The sequence below is a fragment of the Mustela putorius genome, unplaced genomic scaffold, assembly GCF_011764305.1.
Source record: "Mustela putorius furo isolate JIRA1106 unplaced genomic scaffold, ASM1176430v1.1 tig00000430_pilon_pilon_pilon, whole genome shotgun sequence".
NCBI classification, from domain to species: Eukaryota; Metazoa; Chordata; class Mammalia; order Carnivora; family Mustelidae; genus Mustela; species Mustela putorius.
This window is the reverse complement of record NW_025421377.1, coordinates 24,805,796-24,830,972: the sequence shown is the minus strand read 5'-3', so window position 1 is coordinate 24,830,972 and position 25,177 is coordinate 24,805,796. Positions and strand designations below refer to the sequence as shown.

Below are 25,177 nucleotides of genomic sequence, written 5' to 3'. Positions count from 1 at the left end.
TCCCCTGGTCTCAGCCTTTCAACAGTATACAGTCTGTAAAGTGCTACATAAATTTCCCACATCATTCCTACTGTTTCCCTTTCACGGCTCCATTCTAGCTATACAGCCTCCTACTGGTTCTTAAGCACAATAAACACATTCCCATAGCATATTCCTTCACTTTATCCAGGTCTCTACTCAAATTATCACCTTCTCGGAGAAAGCTTTCCTCACCGATCTATTGAAAATAGCACTACTGGGACACTTGGGTGGCTCAGTTGGTTGAGCAGCTGCCTTCGGATCAGGTCATAATCCCAGCGTCCTGCGATTGAGTCCCACATCGGGCTCCTTGCTCAGCAGGGAGCCTGCTTCTCCCTCTGCCACTGCCTGCCATTCTGTCTGCCTGAGCTCGCTTGCACTCTCTCTGACAAATTTAAAAAAAAAAAAAAAGAAAAGAAAAGAAAATAGCACTGCTTCTATCATTCTTGATCAATCACCATCTGTAAACATAGTATGTATTTTGTCATGTCTTTATTCTCTATCTCCATGAAGGTCTGTAAGAGCAGAAACTATACCTGTCTTATTTGCTACTTATTGTTGGTACCTACAAGAGTACTAGACACATAATAATGCTCAATACTCACTTAATGAATAAAAAAGTTACTCGCATTTGCCATAGCTAGAATCCTTCGGAAACATACTCGCTCCAAAGACAGGACAACTTTCCAAAGACTTTAGATACTTCTTGAGTCTTAGGAGAAACTAAACTTGGAAATAAAGAGAAGCTTACTAGTCTTGTTGAATCACCACACAAGCAAAGAAGTAATGATGACCTTCTCCCATTACAATATCCAACATGTGCACTGGCAAACTGTTTATTGGACTATGAAGTCCCGTGGGAAGAGAATTAAGGTTTTAAGCAGGGGCTTATCTGACTTTCAAAAATAAAAATGTTTCAAAACTAAGTTTAATGCTTTAATAGCAGCAACAGCTGTTCAGAGGAGGGGAAAGTCCCTCCCACCCTGAATTTCATCCTGTAAGATAATTCTTTCAAAAAAAATTAAAAAAAAAAAAACCAACCTTGTTATTTTCACTTGACATAGAGAAGAGCATGTTGTTTACATATTATGCAACATTTTCCCAGGACACTCAAATCTAATTAAAGCCAGAATAGCATGGCTATCTCATTTTCTAGGCACAGATGCAGGAAACTCCCTTAGTTAACTTTAGAATGGGAAAGGAGGAGAAAAGAAAAAGGGGAGTTGAAAAAAGCTTAACATCAATCTGAATTTAAGAATTAAAGAATCTGCAATGCTGCTATTCCCAGACCAGATCATCCTGGGATGTGTCATTTTTAGAGATCAACTACTTCCCTAAAATTATAAGCAAAATGAATATATACATGTATTCATAGTTTTTACCAGACTCTCAGGGTTCTATAACCTCGACCGTATCAGTTTGCAGAGCATTCATCTCAGCCATAGCGTTACCAATATACTACTTCATATCTGGGAAATCCTGCATGCAAATTATACTGAAAATACTTGGGTCAGTGTGGGGATTATTTAAGAAACCTAAGCTGACCTCAAAGATCTGGGCCCTGAAGAAGACACTTGTGGTTATTTCCAAGGTATTCCTAAAATTTCCAAGACCATCTGGCCTATTTGATTAATCAAAATAACATCCCCCCTTTTTAACCTCTAGGACCACTCAGGCAAAAACTTTGTGATTAGAAATTAAAGACCTCCTTTAAATTATTATATGAGATGAAAGGGAAATATTCCTAGAATATTCCCAGTTGCAATGAAGTTCAACTTAATAATTACTGTGCACTTACTAATCAAGATCCACTGGCACAAAAACAAGACATGGTACCTGGCCTCAAAATTATAAAAATCTAGCTGAAGGAACAAAACATGTATATAAAACAAATGTCACCACCAACAAAAGATAAGAAATACTAATACTCAGATTAAGTGGTATTTGTAAATAAAACAGGTGAAAAAGAATTATATTATGTTGGAAGTAACAGATGTGTTGAGCATAGCAGAAATATGTATTAAATCAGACAAACATGTAATATCACTAAAATCCTGTACGGGTATAAAACAAGGTAAAGTTTTAAAGATAAAATTAAACAATATTTATATTCTTACAATCATAACCCTAACCCTAACCCTAACAGAAATCAAAATTATAACTTGCCTAAATGGAATAAAGGGTAAAAGCAAGACTAAACCATGAATGTGCCACTCTATACTGTGTAGGTAATAGAACTTCTCTTCTTGTCAATGATATTATAAGAAAGTTCCAGGAACATCTGGGTGGCTCAGTCGGTTAAGTCTCTGACTTCAACTCAGGTCCTGACCTCAGTGTCCTGGGATGGAGCCCTGCAGCGGGCTCCCAATCAGCAGGCAGTCTGCTTCCCCTCTCCATCTGTCCCTCCCCCTGTTGCCCCCCCACCTCTCTCTCAAATGAATAAAATTTTTTGGAAAAGGAAAGAAAAAATAAAATTCCATGCAGCAATGAAGTCAACAATAAGTAGGGACGGAATAATATGTGATCTACCTAGCCCTGCCTTAATAGTTCTAGGGAGGAGCTTGGAAAACTTCTGGGCAATCAACAAGAATAGTCCTGTTAAAAAGCAAATTGAGGAACACTGAAGTTGTTAAAAGTTTATTTGAGCATACATCAATTCAAACTGGGTAGCGCCAAACCAAAATGCTTAGGAACATTCCATAGACAGAAGCTCAGGAAGAAGTTTTTATAAAGAAGATGTAGAGGCAAATCAAGGAAATTATCTGATTGGCTATAACTTTTGCAATTGCCGTATTTGGGAAAATCTAGTTGTCTGTGATTGGTTGTTCTTAAGTTTAATTTTCTGAGATTCAAGTGCATTGGCTCCGGCTCAGACTTTGATTTGCTTGCACAGACTTCCAAGCAACATCAATTTAACAACCTCCTTGTTTATTTACTTCAACAATCCATAATGAAATCATCAATTACAAGTTATAAAAAATTATACTAAACATATTGCTCATGAATTTAGGTCTTAAAGAGCAATTATATCTCCTGATGATGGGTAATCAATACAAATAAATGAAATTTATATGGATATATGTTGTCTTGCCTAATCTCATCAATGCTCAATCATTACCCAGAAGGAACACTAATGAGAATAGGGTAAGATGATCAACATTATAAATGCTGAAATAAGTTTAAAATTATTCAGGAAAGGGATAGATGACCTAAAATTGTAGTATATTCAGGGAAGATCTGACAAAGGAAGCAGAATGTGTAGCTGACTGCTCAAAGTAACTTCACTCTAAGTGAATCTCTTATTGAGGAGCATGCAGAACTTCAGCTTAGCCAGGAAGCAAGAATCACAGAATCAGCATTACAGATATACAACATCCCTCTACACATACAGACTTCTGTAAACAGTTCAACATACTTATGACACTAAGACAATTATGTAGCTTGGAGAGAAAGGAGGATTGAGGAAAAAAGATACTAGAAACATTAAAATCCCAAGTCACAGACCTCAGACACTAAAAGTATACCATATATGTGTATAATATATACATGTTTTTGTTTACTTATTCCAAACATATATGTAAGCAAAAACTAAATTGGAATTATACATTTTTAGTAAACAGAAATTAGTATTATCATGTCTACCTCTAGCTAAGTCACTCAAAATAAACACTTACAAAATAAGAATGAATTATTTTCAACAAACGACATGCAAGACACCAGAAAGCCTAATTAACAAATACCACAAAACTAAAGAAAAAAGTAAAATAGAACAGATCCACAATGGCAGACATCATAACAGGAGTTGAAAATGTTAGAGCACAATTTTCAACTGGGAGCACAACCACGATTCCTACCAGGAGAAGTACGTTTAATCTTTTCAGTGAATGCCAAATGTAGTTTGAAAATGCACATTCAATTCTGTAATTTGAAAAACAGTAACATTATTTTTGTAACTAAGAACTACAAAAAATAAAGCTTATACAATCCTCATGACTGAAAGATTCTCAGAAAATAAAACAAAGTGTTTGGAATAAACTTTCTTATTAATGCTACACATTAACATTCATTTGTTACAAACATAATAGGCACATCTAAACTCAAAAGAACTACATTTTATTTTTTAAAGATTTTATTTATTTGACAGAGATTACAAGTAGGTGGAGAGGCAGGCAGAGAGAGGAGGAAGCAGGCTCCCCGTGGAGCAGAGAGCCCGATGTGGGGCTTGATCCCAGGACCCTGGGATCATGACCTGAGCTGAAGGCAGAAGCTTTAAACCACTGAGCCACCCAGGTGGCCCCATTTTATTTTTTAAATATTTTGTTTCATTAAAAATTTTTTTAAAGATTGCATTTATTTAGAGAGTACATGAACATCCGGGTGTGTTCAAGGCAGGGAGGGGCAGAGAAAAAAGGAGAGAGAGAAACCTCCAACAGACTCTGCACAGAGCTCAGAGCCCTATCCAGGGCTCAGTCACATGACCCTGAGATTACCACCTGAGCCAAAAGCAAGAGTTAGACACTTAATGGACTGAACCACCAAGGTACCCCTCCTTTATTAAAATTTAAAGAACAAAAATAATATGTGAAACAATGAAAGATTTATAAAGAAAAAATTCACCTCTCCTTCTTTCATTGTTGCCAATGTTGAGACCCTTCCACATCTCTTCCCCCAGTCACACTAACATTCCATACATACACACGTGTGAAAGTTAGGATTCTCAATGTATAAAAAGGTAAGAGTAAGTACAAGACAAAGTGTCCTACCCACCCACCCCCGACTTTTTTTTAATTGTACAGGAAAAAAATGTATGAAGTACATGGTTTTATTAGGGTTCTTTCAGTTGCAAGATACAAAAACCCACTTAAACCAGTTTAAGCAAAAATGGGGAATTTATCTTGCATGTAAACTACAGAAAGTGGGGCGAGGGGGTGGAGAGCCCGTGTCAGGGATGGAGGATTGAAAAATCCAAACATCCTCAGGTCTTTGACTTTTTCTCTTCTCCTTTTAATTCTACAGTCTTTCTGTCTCAAGGAAGTTGATTTAATTTCCTTGAGAAAACTGGAACCATAGCTACTTGCAACTCTATGCAATCTTTCATTAAAATTTCCTTCCAGCTCCAATGAGAAGAAATCCTGTGACACAAAGTCTGCAACCAAAAATATTTTAGGGATGAGTGCTAGAGAGCCAAAATAACTGCAGGTCAGGAATGGCTTGAGTGAAATTAAGAGGAGACCTATTTAGTGATCTGGGAAGCCTGATGAGTTAGGAAAATGGTTTAAGGAAGAACTATCATTGGTTTTTAATCCTGCTTTTACTAGATGTATGTCCCTGAAAAAAAAAATGAATTTCTTCATCACTAAGGTTATTATCTGCTTTTTTTTTTTAAAGATTTTATTTGAGACACAGTAAGACTGAGAGAGAGCATGCATGGCATAAGTATAGGGCATATGGAGAGAGGGAAAGAGAGAAGCAGATTCCTGCTGACCAGAGAGCCTGACATGGGACCACATGGGATCATGACCTGAGCCAAAGGCAGATATGTAAACAGCTGAGATCCAGGCACGCCTATTATCTGCTTTTGGGGCATGAAGCTTGTTGGGGGGGGGGGGCAAATTGAGTGAGGTAACCATGTAAATACAGGACACAGGTGTGAGATAATATATTTTATTTTAAAATCAAGGTTTGTTTTTGTGTGTGTGTGTGGTGCTAGAGTACATTACAAAGGGATTTTTAGTTCCCAAAAGCTAAGTTTTGTTGTATTGCTATTTCCTCTATTTCATGACTTGTAGATCTCCTGGGCTCTAAAAGGTAGAAAATAAGCACATTTTCAAAATAATACCATTTAATACTAACCTGAAGTACCACTGAGTGATGAGATAAGAAGGGGATGGTTCCTAGGTTGTAAACATGGATATGTAGAAAAAGGGAACAAAATCTTCCCTTATTTCAGGTATGAATTAAGTATACTTTGCAAAGCCTGAGATGTAATGTCCTCATTTTAAGAGAAGATATACAAAAGTAACATTTGGAATTCAACTTTGATTCAGGTCTCAAAGAGAACTACCTGAAATCTACTTCAAATAAATTTTACCCTAACACACATAAGCAAGTTTGTGTGTTGTTCTATTTCTCTTGACCTACATTTATAGATATGGCAATTAGCTGACCACAGAGACATTGAAATGAAAACTTCATTAACCACACAAAACAAGGAATACATACTTTGCAAAAAATATTTCGGAAAGTCACCAATAGATGGTTCCAGAGGTCAAAAAGCGAAATCAACAATCCCTGAAGATTGAGAGAATCAGATTTCTAGAGTTACCACAATACTCAATGTCCAGTTTTCAGCAATAAAAACTCACAAAGCATAGAATGAGACAAGAAAGTACTGCCCAATCAAAGGGAAAAAACTGACAGAAAATCATTCCTGAGGAAGTCCATTCACCGGACCTACCGAAGACATTAAGGTGACTGCCTTAAACATGCTCAAAGAATAGAAGGAAACTGTAAAAATGATGTGTGAACAAAATGAGAACACCAATAAAGAGACACAAATTATAAAAAGGAACCAAATAGAAATTCTGGAGCTGGTAAGTAGAAAACTGAAAAGAAAAATTCTCTAGAGAGATTCATCAGCAGTTGTGAGCCAGCCAAAGAAAGAACCAGCAATGTGAAAATAAGACAACTGAAAATATTGAGTCTGAGCAGCAGAAAGAAAAAAAAAATGAAGAAAAGTGAACAGAGCCTAAAGGACTTAGAATACCATCAAATGAACCAATATACTCATAATACAAGGCCCAGAAAAAGAAGAAATAAAAAGGAGCTGAGAAAATACCTGCCTAAATGACAGAAAACATCCCAAATATTATGGGCTGGGCTACATGAATCCAAACATCCAAGAAGCTCAATGAACTCCAAGAAGGATAAACCCAAAGAGATCTACCCAATAGTTAAATGAGCAAAACTGAGAGACAAAGAATTCCAAAGAGGATTCAAGAGAGAAGGGATCTTCAATAAGATTACAGCCAATTTCTCATCAGAAATGACGGAGGCCAGAAAGAATAGGATTACATATTAAAGATGACGGAAGGAAAAAAAATCTGTCAACCAAAAATTCTGTATCTGGCAAAACTACCTTTTAAGAATGAAAAAGAAATGATGACATTTCCAGATAAACAGAAGCTAAGTAAGTTCAATACCATCAGACTTGCCCCACAAGAAACATGAAATGGTGTTCTTTAGGCTAAAATGAAAGGACACTAGAGAGTAAACTGAAGCACTATGAAGAAATACAGAAAAATGGTAAAAGTACATAGTGAAGAAGAAGAGAGAAGAGGAACAGGAAAGGGAGAAGGAAGGATGGAAGGTAAAGATGGAGGAGGTAGAGGAGCTGCCACTGCCAAGGATATATTGCTGGTTAGAGAGCCAACATGGAGATTTCTTGGGCCAATTAATACCTGAGCTATACTGCTGGGGAAAGAGGCCACAAGGAGGTGGCCTGTGATACTATTTTAACTGTCCAGCACAGGAAAAGGAAGCAAAAGAAAGGAAAGTATATCTATACATTACATAAATAAACAGATATCAATATTATGTAGAAAGGAAAAACTTCTAAACATTCAAGGGCAAAAAATTAAGATAAAAAGAAGGCAATGAGCCTAATGCTATTAAATACAGATGAGAATGGAGGGTCAATGAAATTTTTATTCACTGGGTGTTGGAAGTATAAACAGTACACATTAACTATACACACACACTATGAACTGGCAATTCTACTCCTAATAATACACTCAAAAGAAACACATATATATGTGCACCAAAAGATATGTACAAAAACATTCATAACAGCAACTCTCAGTTTAGCCCAAAAGGGGAAAAATATCAAAATATCCATTAGCTCAATACACACTTTGTGGTAAGTCATGCAACAGAATTCAACAGAGCAATTAAAATGAAACTTCTCAGGTGCCTGGGTGGCTCCATTGATTAAGTGACTGCCTTCAGTTTCAGGTTCTGATCCTGGAGTCCCAGAACTGAGTCCCACATTGGGCTCCCTGATCAGCAGGGAGTCTGTTTCTCCTGCTGACCTCTCTCCTCTTGTGCTCTCTCTCTCATTCTCTCTCTTTCTCTCAAATACATATTTTTTTAAATGGAACTCCTCCATCATGACATAGATGAATCTCAAAAACATTAAGTCATAAAGATAAGACACTAAGTAGGACATACCTAATGTCATTTATATAGTTCAAAAATAGGCAAACTAATTTAGGATACATCTTTGGGGAGGAAGGAAATGCTACAGCCAGGCTACTGACAGTGAAAACCCAGAGTCATGATGCTGGTATACGTTACTGTACACATACATATTTTCCCCCTGTATATAGGCTGTATGAGTTACTAAGGCTGTCACACAAAATACCATAGATTGAGCAACCTGAGCAACAAATTTATTTTCCCACAATTCTGGAGACTAGAACTCCAAGATCAAGGAGTCAACAGAGTTGGTCTGTTTGTGAGACATCTCTCCTTGCTTTGTTGATGGCCCTCTTCTCCCTGTGTCTTCACATGGTCTTCTCTGTACATGTCTGTGTCCTAACCGTTCTCATAATGACATCAGTCATAATGGATTGGGGTCCACTGTAATGACCTCATTTTAACTCAGTTACCTCTTTACAGATCCTGTCTCCAAATACAGTCATTCTGAGGTACTGGTAGTTAGAACTTCAACATATCATTTTGAAAGAACACAATTCAGCTTAGAACATGCAATATACTTCAACAAAAATTACGTAAGAAAAGACAATTAAATTTTAAAAAAAAGAACCTTTAACTGAAAATGAATTAAAGCTTCCTATTCAAAATATGTAAAGAACTGACTTACATGCATAAAGTCAATACTCTGACCCCATTTGACATGTGATTTTGAGAAGACAGAAGATGCAGGTACTAAGCCAAGACAAACTAAAAGCTCAATAAGAAACTGAAATAAACACTGATCTCAGGTGCCAAGTTTCACACATTAAATAAACAAAAGTAAATACAAATGACAAAGGAATTGGGAAACGTACATCTACATACAGACAGGGGCATTACAAATAATCAGTCAAAATGCTTTAGAAAATATAAAAATGTTTTTATCCCTTGTCTCTATGCTTCCCAAAAAGGAAAATATTCCAAAAAAGTAAAATCTTTGAAAAATTGAATTAATGAAATAGAAACAACTCCAACAGAAGCAACTCCAATGGTCAGAGAATAGACTACAAATATAAAAAAGCCATTCTTAAAATATATAAACTATGTAAATATAAGGAAATGTTTATGTAAAAAAAGACTAAATATATTGCTTAGTGACAAGGGTCTGATGTGGATATAAGTGTACCTATGTGTTTCTGAATCTCCTCACCTCACTCCCTTGGTCAAAATGCTTGAAGGTTTGCTCTCGGCATAGGGATTTACAAGGCCTTTCATCCTCTGGTTGCTGCTGTATTCCCAGCCTTATTTCTCACCACTCCAGTTTTAGCACTGTACCCTTCACCCTTACCATAGTTCCTAACAGACTCCAAATTTTGGCATCCTTTTCTTCACTCCTCCTGCACAAAATGCCTCCCCACCACCTTCTTCTAGTAATAAATTCCAACCAACTCTCACTTCCAGACCTAATTCAACCAGAGCTGTGACATTTTCTGCACCTCTAATAACGGAGTACAATCCTTTATTATACCACTTCTACAATAATCACTAATTTAAATGCCACTTTCCCCCTACTCAACTGTGAGCTCTTTGAGGGCAGAGATTATTGTTCATATCTGTGTCCTTAAAAGCTTCGTAAATGAAATAAATGCATGATAAACACTAAATTAAGGGTCTCAAGAATATGGACTTTTTTCTTGAAAGTTACCTAGATAAGGAATTTTAATGCAAATCACTTTAAATAAATACGGTTTTTAAAGCAAAATATTTTCTCCCTCTTCAGGATAATTTTTCTTCAAATCAGGCAGCAGCTTCTTAATTACTATGGTAACATGTCATCAGCCTATCACAGAGCAAAAATGTTGTCACTATCTGCATTCAGCCACAGCTGTCCTTTAAGTGGTGTCCTAACGTTCCCTGTCAGCATAGTTCATTAACAGATTTAACCTAGTCCTTCAGCTTTAGAGAAAAGATACAAGCCAGGAGGCCTGATACAAGATCAGTAAAAGAAGAAACTTTCTCTTCTCTGTTATCTGAGACGTGGACAGGACTTGCAACTCCACACAACTAGGACTTGCCTGCAGACACCTTAGCATAGTTTGGAAGGAAGGACTCTCTGCATGAGGAAAAAAGAAGAAAAAATCAAAATCGGAAGGCTACGTAGGGGCTTCTGAGACTTTCAAGAAATACAGCCTTTTCAAGTCAGCATCCTTTAACACTGGCAATCGGGGCCGAGCGAAGGGGAAGTCCACCCTGTAAGAAATCCGAACAGGCCTGGGGATTTCATTTTGCAAGAAACTTCCCCTTTCACAAGTAAAAGGAAGGTCTATTTTCACTGTGACAGAGTCTGTACAGCCGTCCCTAATTCAACCGACCACACTAATCCCACAACCAAACAGGGCGAAAGGGGGAAGTCCGGGACACACGGGAAGACACAAGCGAGCCCTGGAGAGTGATATCAGCGCTGGGCTCCCTGGGGAACAGGAACTGCTGGGAGCCAAGCAGCTTCAGGCCACGTCCAAAGGGAAAGTGAGAATCTGTCGCTGATTCCAAAGTGCTGAGGATCCTTGGCTCCTCTCCCGGCCTGTGAGAAGCGCCCGCAACATCCTCTCGCCGGGTTTCTGTTTCTCCTAAAAGCCCTATCTGGCCATAAACGCTCGTCGACAGGATTTTCTCGGTCCTGCCCAGACAGGAAAGCGTTCTCAGAGCTTTCAGGCGACTTCCAAAGGGCAGCCTGGGAAACGAGGACCGCGCGGCCTGGCCGGAGGGCCGCGGCCCCCGCCTCCGTCCGCTCCCACAGGTCACGCCAGCCTGCGCATGCCCGGGACGGAACGGTCCCCGCCGCGCAGCGGGGCCTCCAGCACCCACCCCACCCCCACCCCCGTGTACTGAACGAGGGGGGCCTTCGGTGGCTCCCAACTGACCCCTGCACCTCCATTCTCTCGTCCCAAAGGCCTTCTCCGGTCACTACACACTGTGGTCGAAGGACCCCACGAAGCCTCGCCGGGCAGCCCCCGACCCGATATCCAGGCCCTCCTGGCGTCCACCCAAGCCTCGTGTGGAAACTGCAAACCGGCCCCGCGCCCGGCGTCGTCCCCTCCCGCCTAAAGAAACAGCCTCCGGAGCGGGAAGCCGTGGACCGGACGCGGACAGAGAGCAGACATCCGAGGAGCGCGGCCACTACCTTTCTCTCAGGGCGCTCCTCCGGCCGGATCAGCGCGGGCAGCACGAGAACCCAGCAGCGGCGTGAGCGGCGCCTGTAGCGTCCCCACTGAAAGTTCTGGAAGCCGGCTGGTGGGCATGCGCAGTGCGCACATCTCGGCCCCCAGGGAAGTCAGCTGGTCCCCTCCCCCCCTCCGGCGGAGCCTGGGAGTGCTATGCACGCGCAGGCGCAGTGTGGAGGCAGGCCTGGAGCCTTTGTCCACTCCCGCGCTCTCGCGGTCCCGTGCGCTTGCGTGGATCCTCGAACGCGGTCCCAGTTCGCCTGTGGTGCCGGGACCCTGGAGCGTAGGATCGCGGGCAAAGGCAACGCCGCCTCCGGTGTCAGCACGCGGTGCTGTGAGAGCATGTGTGGGATCCTGACCAGGTTTGGGGGTCAGGAACGTCGTCCCAGGGCAAGTGCCAACCTGGGTATCCAAGCTGGGTAGGATTTCGAGTGGGGTAAGAAGGCGGAGCAGGCCCAGCGCTCCGGCGGGGAAGCCGCCTGAGCAAAAGCAGCGCCATCAGAGGGAGGCCTGTGTCCCTTTGAGGAACAGAGGGAAGAAAGGGTGTTGGGCCGGAGCTAGGCAGGAAGCGTCTGGAAAGGTGGGCAAGGGCAGGCCGTGCAGGGCCTTAGTGTTTATCCTAAGAATTTCCATCTCTTTCTCTGCTGGAAAGAATGATCTCTAGCTTCGTGGTGCTTTGCAGTTGACAATGAACTTTTGCCTTTAATTTAAAAAACCTGCGGGGTCAAGTCATAGTTTTATCAGCAGAGGGAACTGAGGCTTGTAGAACTATCTTGGGGAGTCATTAAGTAGCAAAGCTGGGACCTAAACCCAGCTCTGTGCGTGGCCGCAACCATTACCCAAATCAGGCATAACCAAGCGAACAAGCTGCATCCAAGGTCAGCACAGTTTTCTTTAAAGAGTATTCTGCGCGGGTCCAAACATGTGCACCATGTTACAGGAAATGCTAACATATGTTCCCCATTATCCTATAGCTTGCATTCTCTGGGGTGAGGAAGGAGATTGCCCTCAGGACACAAAAACTGGTCCTTGAGGAGACTGAAAAATCTTAGATAACGCACTAATTCGTGGCCCACTGAAGTTGAGCCCTACAAAATCTTACTTCTTAAAATTTAATCATTCTCTTTGGGGAGAAATTTAATTTAGATTTAAGTTAATTTAATTCAGTTTAGTCTCCGGAGACTCAGTAACCAAAAAAAAAAAAAAAGTTAAGAAATGTTGTCCTGAGCTCAACTGTCCGTTAATTGATAATTAGATAAAGAAAGTGTGTTATATGTATACTATGGAATATAATTCAGCCATAAATAAGAATGAAGTCTTGCCATTTGCCACAACATGGATGGAACTAGAGAATATAATGCCAACCTAAATAAGTCAGACAGAGATAAATATCATATGATTTCACTCCTTTGTGGAATTTAAACAACAAAACAAATGAGCAAAGGGAGAAAAAAGAGAGAGAGGCAAACAGAAACAGACCCAACTATAGAGAATAAACTAATGGTTGCCAGAGGAAGATGGGTGAGGGATGGGGTGAGCAGGGGATGGGGGCTAAGGAGTGCACTTAGGATGAGCGGCAGGTGACGTATGGAATAGTTGACTATACACTATACACTGGAAATTAATATCACACCCTATGTTAATAGGAATTTAACTGAAAACTTAAAAAAGTTTCACAAGTACTGGAACCTCCAAGTCTTAGTTGTTCAACCAGAATAAACACATTTCCTGACTTTGCATGCAGCCAAGTGTGGTCATGTGAATAAGTTCTGGCCCATAGAAGGTGCTAGAAAGTGATGAGTGCACGCGATAGGTCTAAAAATGAGGAACATGCCCTTTTTCTGCCTTCCCATCATCCTGTCCTTGGAAATTAGACATGGTGGAAAGACCCCTTCACCAACCTAGAGGAGACACCAACCCAGAGGTGGCAATAAAACAAATGATAGAAGGAGCCTGGAAGATTTCCATGAAGCGGAACCACCGTGTTAGTCAGTCCACCTGCCTTTGTCAGGGAGAAATACACTTCTGGTTTAGTCACCTTTAATTTGGTGTCCATTACCTGTAACAGATCCCTTACCCCCTTTTTATTTTATTACTATGGTTAAAAAAAACACATAACTTCAAATTTACCATCTTAACCATTTCAAAGTACACAGTTCGGTAGTGTTTAGTATATTCACACTGTTGTACTACAGATCTCAAGAACTTTTAAATCTTGTAACACTGAAACTCTATACCCACTAAGATTAATTTCAGCTCACTCTTTCCCATAGGCCTTTGCAACCACCTTCTCACTTTCAGTTTCTAAGATTTGACTTCAGATATTTCATATTTGTCCTTTTGTGACCGGCTTATTTCACTAAGCATGATATCCTCAAGGTTCATCCATTTTTTTGACAAGGATTCCTTTTTTAAGATAATATAATCTGGGACACCTGGGTGGTTCAGTCAGTTAAGCAGCTGCCTTTGGCTCAAGTCATGATCTCAGGGTCCTAGGATCGAGCCCCACATCAGGGTCTCTGCTCAGCAGGGAGTCTGCTTCTCCCTCTCCCTCTGTGCTCATGGTCTCTCACACTCTCTCAAATAAATAAAATCTTTTAAAAATGTTTTTTTAAAAAAGAGAACATAATCTACTGTATGTAAATACCACATTTTATTTATCCATTCAAATGTCAAGGACATTTGGGTTGCTGGGCCTCTTAACTATTCTGAATAAGGCCAAGTAAACGTGTGTGCAAACATCTCTTCAAGACCCTGTTACGGATTTCTTTAGACATTCCCAGTAGTGGGATTGCTGGATCAAATGGTAATTCCATTTTTAATTTTTTAAGGAACCTCTGTATTGTTTTCCGTAATGGCTGCACCATTTTACATTCCCACCAACAGTGTCCAAGAGTTCCAACTTCTCTACATCCTTTACAACACTTGTGGTTTTCTGGTTTGGTTTGGTTTGGTTTTTTGATAGTGGCATCCTGGTGGGTATGAGGTGATATGTGCTATGCTTTTGATTTGCATTTCTCTAATGACTAATGATGTTGAGCATCTTTTCAAGTGTTTATGGGTCATCTGTAAATTTTATTTAGAGCAATGTCTATTCAAGTCTTTGCCCACTTTTTAATCCAGTTATTTGGAGTTTTTTGTTGTTGCTGTCGTGCCAGTTCCTTATATGTTTTGGATATTAACTCCTTATCAGATAGGCAATTTGAAATTATTTTCTTTCATTCTGTAAGTTCCTTTTTTACCATCTATTGTTCTCTCTGGTGCGTAAAAAATTTCTAAGTTTGATGTAGTCCCATTTGTCTTTTTTCAACTGATCCCAGTAACTAGTCAAACCACTTAAAAAATAGTAATAAGCTATAGCAGCCGTGATATAAAAAACAAAATGGGGGCTCCTGGGTGGCTCAGTCAGTTGAGCATCTACCTTTGGCTCCGGTCATGATCCCAGGCTCCTGGGATCAAGCCCCACGTTGGGCTCCCTGCTTAGTGGGGAGTTTGCTTCTCCCTCTCCCTCTGCCCCCAGTCATGTGTGCGCATGCACTCACTCTCTCTGTCAAGTAAATAAATATATTTTTTTAATGTGCTTACAGTAGGGACTCCTGGGTGGCTCAGAGGGTTAAGCCTCTGCCTTCAGCTCAGGTCATGATCCCAGGGTCCTGGGATCAAGCCCTACATCAGACTCTCTGCTTGGCGGGGAGCCTGCTTCTCCCTCTCTCCGCCTACTTGTGATTTCTGTCAAATAAATAAAATCTTTTTAAAAATGTGCTTACAGTAGGAAATGACCTGGTCCCTGAGGAAATTAAGATGCTGATTATTGGGGCACCTGGGTGGCTCAGTGGGTTAAAGCCTCTGTCTTCAGCTCAGGGTCCTGGGATCTAGCCCCGCATTGGGTTCTCTGCTCAGCAAGGAGCCTGCTTCCTCCTCTCTCTCTGCCTGCCTCTCTGCCTACCTGTGATCTCTGTCTAATAAATAAATAAAATCTTTTAAAAAAAAAGATGCTGTTTATTTAAGATTATCAGGTAGACAATAGAGGAAAAATTGTAGCTATATATTATACAGAAGGATATTTTGAAAATAGTAAGAAAACTGGAAAAAAATGAATTATTTATCTGGACCTTAGTATTTTCCATCAGAAAACAACATCTCTAACCCTTGTTGTATAATATTATATTCATTATGTAATGTACTCTTCACCCAGGTGAGTGGGTGTGAGTTTGCTAAAGGGTGCCAGTGATGCTGGTTTCACATCCTTTCTGTAAACTACCCATTTATGTGAAATAGAAATAAAACATGCAGAAATTCCCTTGGATCTGAGAACAGGGTTTCTCCCAGCACCACTAGGCTTGTGGTCAGTTTAGCAAAGTCAGCTAAGAACAGCCAATCAGAGCTTAGTTTGGGAAATGGATTTCCCAAATAAATATGATTCCCAAGAGCATATTCTCTAAAGAAATTCTCAGGCGTGAAATCCAATACAGGAGTAATTCAGTAGAACTCCATACTACCACTATGAAGAAAGGTGGTGTTCCTCTTTTGTTGAGTATCATCTTCCTGACGCTGATTGGAGGTCAAGGTAAGGGATTCGGAGTTATATTAGGTTAGTAAAGTCAGAAATGGAATTGCTATAAAAGTCTCATGATTTGCCCAATAAAGTTGATGGCATCCATCAGTAGGTGATATGAGTTGTTCATAAAAGCTTCTCGGTGATGTAGTTCATTAACCAGAGTTCATATATTAGACCTGCTAAGTCAAACATAAATCATCTCAGTCCAGGTATGTGAATTCCTGTCATACAGTAAGTGTCCAATAAATGTTTGTTGAACTGGGTGGTGATTAGATCAAAGAATTTGTCTCTTATTAAATTATTTTTGTAACTCTGATATTGTTTCTTGGTAAGTATGTCTGTGGTTAACCAATTAAGAGTCTAATAATCAGAGAGGTCCCAAATCTGTTTACTAACCACCTTTGGGCAAATTAATGAACTTTTCTAGATTTCAGTTTTCTCACCTATAAAATTGAGACTTTATAGTTATGCTTTCTCTACCAACCACACAATGTGTGGCATATAGTAAGCCCTGAGTAAATTTTATGTTGAATGAATTAAAGGATTAAGGAGTGAAGATAATGTATTTCAAAGAGTTTTGGAAAGCTTAAAGTACTGTCAAAAAGCAAGGCAGTGGGAAGGGTGAGGTTGGTGGTTGTAATTGATTATTATAAGTAGATCTTTCTGCCCAAACCAACGCCAACTCCATTCCACTAAGGCCAGATAATAAATGGCTTCTGGAGTTGCATAAGGAATTGTGGCCCACACTGCACACGTGAATCAGGTATCTGTGTGAAAATCTCCTTTCCTAAGATTGTAAGATACGGTAATTAAGAGCAGTATGTTTGGACTCAAGAAAATCTGAGGTAAAACCTCGCACCTGCCCCCTAAATGCTGAATGACTTTGTTCTTTCTGTAACTTCTTTGAACCTTAGCTGCTTTATCTATAAAATGGAGATAATACCTCTTTCAAAAGTTTGTGGTAATGATTAACAGTGTAGGTTCACAACTGTTGTCTAAAGCCAGCCCTTTTACTCAGAGGGCAGGGAGTGACCAAAAAAAGAGACAGGCCATTCCAGGTCGGTAGGTGGCAGTTTTAATAATAGCAATGGAATAATAATAATAATAATAATAATAGCAAAGGAAACTTACATATGGACTCGTCTTGAGCAGCAGCAAAACAAATGGATCCCCATCGCTGCCTACCAGATCTTAAAAACTTAAAAAGCCCCCTAACTGGGCTTAGTCATGTGTTTGGTGTGCGTATTTTCAACCTCATGTCAACCACTTCAAGGCTATGTCCTTGGAGCAGCCTCTGGGAGCCAGAAAGGCAAGTGGAACCCACACTGTAAGTACAGGGGAGAAGAAGAGAAGTCTTCAAGGGCCCAGGTCCAGCTCACAGGTCCACTGGTGGTAACTTTATTTATCACAGTCCCCAACAAACATACTCAGTACGTGACAGTAACAACTGTGATCTAGTCAAATGTATCATTTTTTTTTAAAGATTTTATTTATTTATCAGAGAGAGAGAGGGGAGAGAGCGAGCACAGGCAGACAGAATGGCAGGCAGAGGGAGAAGCAGGCTCCCCGCCGAGCAAGGAGCCTGATGTGGGACTCGATCCCAGGACGCTGGGATCATGACCTGAGCCGAAGGCAGCTGCTTAACCAACTGAGCCACTCAGGCGTCCCCAAATGTATCATTTTGATCGATCATCTCAACTGAGACATTCCCTTTAAGCAGTGTTTTTTTTTCTTTTTCTCTCCCTTTTTCTCTACCCTTTTTCTTTCCCTTAGGAACCCCAACAATGAGGAATAGACGCTGTTCCTGCATCACCACCACCCAAGGAACAATCCAGTCAAAATTCTTAAAGGACCTTAAACAATTTGCCCCAAGCTCTTATTGTGAGAAAACTGAAATCATGTGAGTAAAACCTCATCCAACACACATGCACCATATTGGCAGGAACATTAAATTTAGTGTCAGAATTACCCTTAGGACCCTTGCCTGTACAGACTCTTAAAATTCAGATGGCTGTCCCTCCATAAGTGTGGTCTACTTTTTTTCTTCTAAGCAACAAGGAATTTCTGGTAGACATTTAAACCAAGGAGAATATATCACCAAGCATGTAGAAAATATTTAATGCAAATAACTCAAAAGAAGAAAATAGAAATCATTTATACTTCTACAGTGTCACTTCTACAGTGACAAATACTAATCACCCCTTGGCCTATAGTCTTCCAAATTTCCCTCATTTACATTTGTGTACATATATAGATACAGCATATATATATATATACATGCACATATGTATTGTATGTAAACATAAAAACAAAATTATGTTACATACTTCTATAGTCTGCTTTCTCATTAACACTATATCATGAACATTTCCTCATGACAGTAAATCTTCTGTAATATCATTTTTTCTAATAATGTCATTCCTGATGGCCAAATTACATTCCATCATATCTATATCCATATATCCATAATCTATATGAGCAATGCCTAAATGTAGATTATTTACAATTCTTCGCTATTGAAATCAAACTTACTATGTCAGTATCATGTCTTTAGTTCTTTCCTATTAATAATAACTTTCACAGGGTGTTATACAGAAGTGTGGAATCTCTACATTGTATACCTGAAAATAATATTATACTGAATGTTAACTGGAATTTAAATAAAAACTTAAAAATAATAACCTTTTTAAAGATTAGAATTGCTAGTTTCAATCTTTTGAAACCTAAATTAAGGCTGATCTATAGAATGACTGTTCTTACTCTCAGATTATACAGAAAAAGTAAAGAAAAAAATTTTTTTCATTTATTTATTTTCAGCATAACAGTATCATTATTTTTTCACCACACCCAGTGCTCCATGCAATCTGTGCCCTCTATAATACCCACCACCTGGTACCCCAACCTCCCACCCCCCCACCACTTCAAACCCCTCAGATTGTTTTTTAATTATTCCTGGACAGTCTGCCATAAGTGATTTAAAATAGTCAACCAGTCTGTTAGTCATGTCTTTAAAAATTTTATGTTTTAGAGAGTTTCATCAGAAAATATAGCAAACTTCATGCTGATTTTCATTGTTTCTGGAAAAAAAATAGCTATATCGACAACTTTTCTATTTTGCTTCTTCATTTAAACAAAAATGGCTATTTTCACCACAGCACAACTAATATTATCTTTAGATATAAGCTTCTCTCATTGCATGTACCTATTGGATTTTTTATTTTTTTATAATATAAATATTATTTTAACAATTATTTTTATAATAATGAAAACTGGTGTTTTAGAAATATAACAGTCAGGGACTAATTAGATAAAATCTTATGTAGCCTTCCAATGGAATATTATGTAGCCATTAAATGTGTATTTTCAAAAAATATTTAATGACACTGGAAATGCTCATAATTTTTTTTAGTTTAAATAATTTAAGGTTGTGTTTCTCCTAGAAATCCCCCCAGTCATTAAGAAAACAAAAAGGTGGGAAGAAAAACTGAAAGTCTCAGATGCTTATAGTGATGACATAAATACATTCTAACCAGGGAATTGAATTCTGGAAGTAAGATGAGGCATTTAAATTACTGAAAGTAGAAAAAAAAACTCATTGCTGTTTCCTTGGCAGTGCAACAATGAAGAATGGATATCAAATGTGTCTAAACCCAGATTTGGCAGTTGTGCAAGAATTGATTAAAGAGTGGGAAAAACAGGTCAGTGACCAGAAGGAACAAAATTTTCTTTCTTTTAGAAATTGACTTTGGAAAACAAAGAATCTATGTAATTTCTTTAAGGATTTTTTTTTTTAATTACTGTGTTCCTACTTTGTTCCTAGAATAATGTCATCATTGTAATGTGTAATTGTATTTCTGCATATAACATCACTTGTCTATATTCCCCACTAGAAGTGTTTTCCATAAGGAGAGGGAGCTTACCTTTCTTATTCAATATAATAAATATGTATTGGATTGAAAGGTAGACACTGAAGACGGTGCCTGCTGTAGCAGATGTGCTAACACTTAATTATAGTGCAATGTGAGAAAAATAAAGATATGTACCAGAATCTTGAGGATTATAGAAGGAGTAATCTTTTTCCTTGCCAGAAGGAGGGGCAGGGAGAGAGTGTTAAGGAAGACTGTTCATATGTCTTCCTCTCATATGTTCCCCAAGAGAATAAAGAGCATGAAAAAGTATGGACTCAGGAGAGCTTGCTGTGTTCAGGGAGCCTCAGGTAGTGTGGCTGGAGTTTGTGTGAAGGGAGAGAAGAAACTGAGGTAGAAAAGTAGACCAGGACAAACCCAGGAGTTTGCTTCTGGAGTCTGATGGTGTAGTGGTTCTGCCGAATACTAGCTCTCAACTTCGGGCAAGCCACCTTCTCCAAGCCTCCGTCTCTTCCTCTATAAAAAGTGGATGATAATAGTGCTAGCCTCAGAAGGTCGTGGGCTGGACAAGCAGAGTTGGAGTAAGGGCAGTAATAAGCCTGGAGAACAGAAGAAAGAAGACCCAATTAGGAGGCTCTGGCCTCCTCCTCGAAGTCAGTCAAGTAGAGAGAATCAAAGCCCTTTTGAGAGTGAAGCAAATTTAAACCATTTTTGAAGATTAAAACAAAACAGTCTGGAGAGTCCAAATATAATATAAGGAAGGAAAACTGGTAAGATAAAGGAATATTACTCTCATTTTCTTTCTCCTCACAGGTCAACCAAAAGAAAAAGCAAAAAAAAGGGAAAAGATATCAAAAAAGCAAGAAAGCTTTAAAAGTTAAAAAATCTCAACACCCTCGTCAAAAGAAGACCACATAAACAACCACTTTACCAGCAAGTGTTTTGTGTGAAAAACGTTCTTTTTAGTTATACTGAAATAATTCTAAAAGGGGATGGCAACTTAATACATAGGCTTTTTTTTTTTTCTAGAGAAGTTTAAGCATTGTTGTGAAATTGTAATTAAAGCTAGAAAGTTGCTTTTAAAATCCAAATGTAGAGAGTTGTTACAGGCTATAGTTGGACTTTGTTTTTCTACCACCAACCAACTGACTTTCATCATGCTGAAGATCACAGTCTTAACACCCACATCTGGACAGATGCACGCACAATCACATCCTGTACACGGTCCTATCCCACACACAACAGCTGCCCGGAAGAGCAGCCCTATACTTCCCAGGCCACAAATTCCAGCCTCCAGAGGATATTCTGAAGCACATGCCAAGCTCCAGCCTGTCCACATGTTAGGAAGCCAAGGAATTTGGAAAGGAGCTGGACCTCACCAAGCTGCCAGGCCATTTAGCGTCTGTACTTGAACCCGCCTATAGGTCTCACCGTGTTTCTGAGAGACCCATGGTGGTTGTTTCTGGGGACCACCACTGAAGAACACTAGCACTTGGCTTTCAGAAGCTTGTGTCCAGCTTCTGAGAACATGGGACTCCATCTTAGCTGCCCGAGCTCACACTGTATGTCTTACTGTTGATCGTTGCTTCAAGCCTGTTCTGTCTCAGCTACACAGGTCACTTACCTGGCTCTACTCCTCATCACTCCTTCCCCAGCACTCCATAAGAACACCGCTTTCTCCCTACTGATCCTACTTGGACCAGTCTTTGGCTCGGTCTAATCCTGCCTCTTAAACAAAACCTTCTGGACATTCGAATTCTCTTAAAACTCTCCTTTCGCTTGTGTTCAGTACCATACCGTCGAGCACTTGACTGTTCTCTAATTAATTTTTGCATGTTGATTCTATTTCCCCAACCAGATTGCCAGCTCCTTGAGGGCAGCCAACCACTGTTTACTTCCGTGAATCTGTCACCATGCCTAGTAGACTGTGAACTAGGTTTTGACTAACTTGTCAGTTGCAGTTTTGACAGGTAGGAGGGCAACCAGACCATCTCAGAGCAGGAACTAGCCATACTGGCTACTCTGCATTGTCTAACCCTTGGTAACCTCTTTTATTCCTTATCTTCAGACCATTGTCACTGCAGGAATGGGGGTGATGCAACAGTCTTGCCTTAGGACAGGATGTGAACTTGGCCTCTCCAGCAAATAGGAAGAAAATGTTTAATCACTGGATATTCTGAACTGTTTTTATGAAATAGTACTGGATGCCTAGAACCATAGAATTTACAGCAGGAAGGAGCTTTGTGCAATTTTTCCCCACCCAGTACAAAAATTCCTCCAGTACCATTCCTGACATGCCTGTTTTCTATGTCTGACAAGAAAGCCACTAAGTGCCTTTTGAAAACTCATTTTAGGTAGCTATAAATGTCATTGTCCATTTGAGAGTTTGTAGAGTATTTCAAAGTTTGTAGAGTTTTGTGATTATCAATTACCATACCAGGTCTCAGAGGAAGGGTGAGTATTAAGACACAAAGAGGAAATGCTGTTCGCGGAGGCATGGCTGGTGCCCATTTAGCTTCAACAGGGCTTAGAAACCCTCTTGAAGAGCAGGCTCAGTGAATTGTGTAGGAGAGAACATCTCTGGCCAGAATTTAAACTTACCCCTACTCTGCCAGACTTTGTCACCTCTACCATTGCAGATTTCTAGTGCTGCCTAGAGGTGATCCCATCCAAACAGCATCATATCTAATCGTGAAACTCTTCAGCTTCTTCAATATGTAACCCCTGAAAACTCTGCACATTCCATAGTTTGAGAGTTTGGACCCAGTTACCATGTGTCTCACAGGTAAAGTGGGTAGTGCAGGGTGCATGGGTGGCTCGGTGGGGTAAGTGACTGCCTTCAGCTCAGGTCATGATCCTGGAGTGCCAGAATCAAGCCCCACATCAGGCTCTCTGCTCAGCTGGGAGTCTGCTTCTCCCTCTGACCCTCCCCCATCTCATACTCGCTCTCTCTCTCTCTCTCTCTCTCTCACATTCTCTCAAATAAATAAAATCTTTAAAAAAATGGATTGTGCATAACAAATAACCAGAAACCACATCTTTGACTAAGTACCTATGACATGTATAACATGATAATCATTCATTACTTATATATGCACGTATACTCTCTGAGCAATAATTAAGTTCAAATCAGTTTTGGCATATATAGCTTGTGCTTTCAAATATTTCCTTTGTTAAAAGACAATAGCATCAATAAAAAGACCATTGATCAGAAAAGAAATACAGATTTTTTTTTTTTTAGTGTCTTGAACACGTACCTCAACTGTTAACACATTTAACGGTAATTCTCCTGTGTCCTTATTCATTTTCTTCCGCGTCAGATAGTGTATAATTGAGATAAAGACAAGGACTTCTTTGAGGACAGAAAAAAAACTTCAACTGATAATATGACGACAATGCCTTAAAGCAGCATTGACTTTGAAGAGTTATGTAGAAGGCAGTTTATTTCCTAATCCTGAAAGTTAAAGCTATTTCAGTGAGATATACACCTAGGAAACAAAAGATGCCCTCTTTTCCATATCCTGAAAGTATATATATTTAAATACCATAAAGCCTCATTTAGTTTTAGTGGAGATCTAAACATTAGAGAAGTTCTTTAAGGGTCCAGGAAACGAAGTTGAAGATGTTACGCAGTGTGGACTAAGAAAGTTGAGAATGTCCAAAGACTATCAGCCTTGTCCATTTGATGTACACGTGAGAGGCGGCCAGAAGGTGTGATGTTTGGACAGGAAGCAGCCGCTGACGATGGACATGACTCCCCGCAAGGGCTTTAAGCTGAGAGACTGCAGGAGGCTGTGGAAGGAGCTATGATTTTGGATTCTGAGATACCTGGGTTCAGATCAGAAGCCCACCACTTACTATCTACATGAGCTTGTTCAAGTTCACTGCTTAACCTGCCTGTGCACCAGTTTCCTCATTCAGAATTGTTGTGAGGAACGGGCCCGGCATAGATCTGATGCACAGAAAGTACTTGGCATCAGTCCCAACCTTTAGTAACCACTCACCTCTGGTGTACCTCCCTTGCAACAGAGGGTTCCACATCTCATACACAGAGAGATGTTCCCAGGACTGAAAAAAAATACGTTGGAAAAGGCCCAAAGCTCATCTGACAAGTTCTCTGTATCTACATTTTTATACTCATAGTCCAGGCCATTATTGTCCCTTTCCTAGACTACAACGGGGGACGAGAGGCAGGCTCCCTGCTGAGCAGAGAGCCCGAGGCGGGACTCAATCCCAGGACCCTGAGATCACAACCCGAGCCAAAGGCAGAGGCTTCACCCACTGAGCCACCCAGGCACCCTCTCCTGTCTCTTTTGATCAAATTTTCTCTTCCTTACCATTCTGATGGCCAGAATAATCCTTTCAAAGTACAACTCATAGGATATCACCCCTTTGCTTAAAATACTGTAACTTATAATTCAATCAAGCATACCAGGACCTGCAAACCCCTTTGCGTTTAGGCCCTGCCTGCTTTCTGACATGCTCCCTCCGTCCTCCCCTTCCCTAACTGGGCCTCAGCCTCATCTTTCCGTCTCTCGAGCACACTGAGTTCATTTTCTTCTCATGGCCTTGGCACATGCTGTTCCCTGTCGTGCTGGGTTATGCTATACCAACTTGGTTAACCTGGGAACTCTGTTTCCGAGAATCTCCTTACCTGTGTGGTTCTAAGTCAGAATTAACCCAAGAGGCACTTCGGTGAGATTTGGAAGCCGGGAGTGAGGGAGTGGCCATTACTCTTGATTAGATAAAATGACAAACTTGTCATTGCGACTAACAACCGGCCCACAGCCTCCACCGGATACTTGGAAGTGCACCCACAGAGGCCGTTATCACACAGAAGCAACCGCTCCCCATAGGCCACTAGCAGTCCCCCTGTGGCACGGGATGGGTTAAGGCCTCTTGGATTTTCGTACAAGGTCGGATTTGTCCAGCTGTCCCAGTGCTTCTGAAGGGTTGACCGGTGAACCTTTGTCCAAGTCCCTGAATATGCTCCCAGACTTTTACTTCCAAAGGTCCTTCCTCGTTGCGTAAGACCTGATTCCTACAGTAAACCCTTTATTCCCGTAATACTCAGATAGCCTCTGCTTCCCTGATACCGGTGCCGCCTTCTTTGCATGACTGTTCCTGCCTCATCATCTGAGTATCAGCTCAAATGTCAAGTCCCAGAGTCTCTGTCCCTTCTCAAGCTTAATGAAATAGCCATCATGTCCCCAAACCCTCTCTACTGTAGTGCTTTCCAAAGTCGGGCATGCGTACCCTCTAGAACAGATGAAATGAGAATATTTATAACACTTTTACTTAAAGAAAAAAATTTTTAT

General features: G+C 40.2%; 2 protein-coding genes across 4 annotated transcripts in view; one reads left to right on the top strand and one right to left on the bottom strand.

Moving 5' to 3' along the window:
• The window catches only part of ART3 (ADP-ribosyltransferase 3 (inactive)), a 150,961-nt gene extending 139,485 nt beyond the window's left edge, over positions 1 to 11,476 (bottom strand). The window contains exon 1 of one of the 3 annotated variants that reach the window (XM_045079893.1): positions 11,396 to 11,476. The gene's annotated coding sequence lies outside the window, so the exon portion shown is untranslated. The remainder of the gene's footprint in view (positions 1 to 11,395) is intronic. The other 2 variants (XM_045079892.1, XM_004766252.3) reach the window with 2 other exon arrangements.
• A 4,425-nt stretch (positions 11,477 to 15,901) lies between these two features.
• Positions 15,902 to 21,085, top strand: CXCL9 (C-X-C motif chemokine ligand 9). The gene is made up of 4 exons (NM_001310176.1): positions 15,902 to 16,002; positions 17,767 to 17,893; positions 19,607 to 19,691; positions 20,673 to 21,085. Exons 1-4 carry the CDS (start codon positions 15,939 to 15,941, stop codon positions 20,775 to 20,777), a joined length of 381 nt encoding a protein of 126 aa, NP_001297105.1. The 5' UTR covers positions 15,902 to 15,938; the 3' UTR covers positions 20,778 to 21,085.
• The last annotated feature ends 4,092 nt before the right edge of the window (positions 21,086 to 25,177 follow it).

What these genes read in the sequence shown, in the direction of transcription:
- CXCL9 (NM_001310176.1), top strand. Translation starts at nt 15,939, where the DNA reads ATGAAGAAAGGTGGTGTTCCTCTTTTGTTGAGTATCATCTTCCTGACG. An exon ending in GACGCTGATTGGAGGTCAAG is followed by an intron (nt 16,003 to 17,766) that starts GTAAGGGATTCG and finishes TCTTTCCCTTAG; the next exon opens with GAACCCCAACAATGAGGAAT. An exon ending in TTAAAGAGTGGGAAAAACAG is followed by an intron (nt 19,692 to 20,672) that starts GTCAGTGACCAG and finishes TTCTCCTCACAG; the next exon opens with GTCAACCAAAAGAAAAAGCA.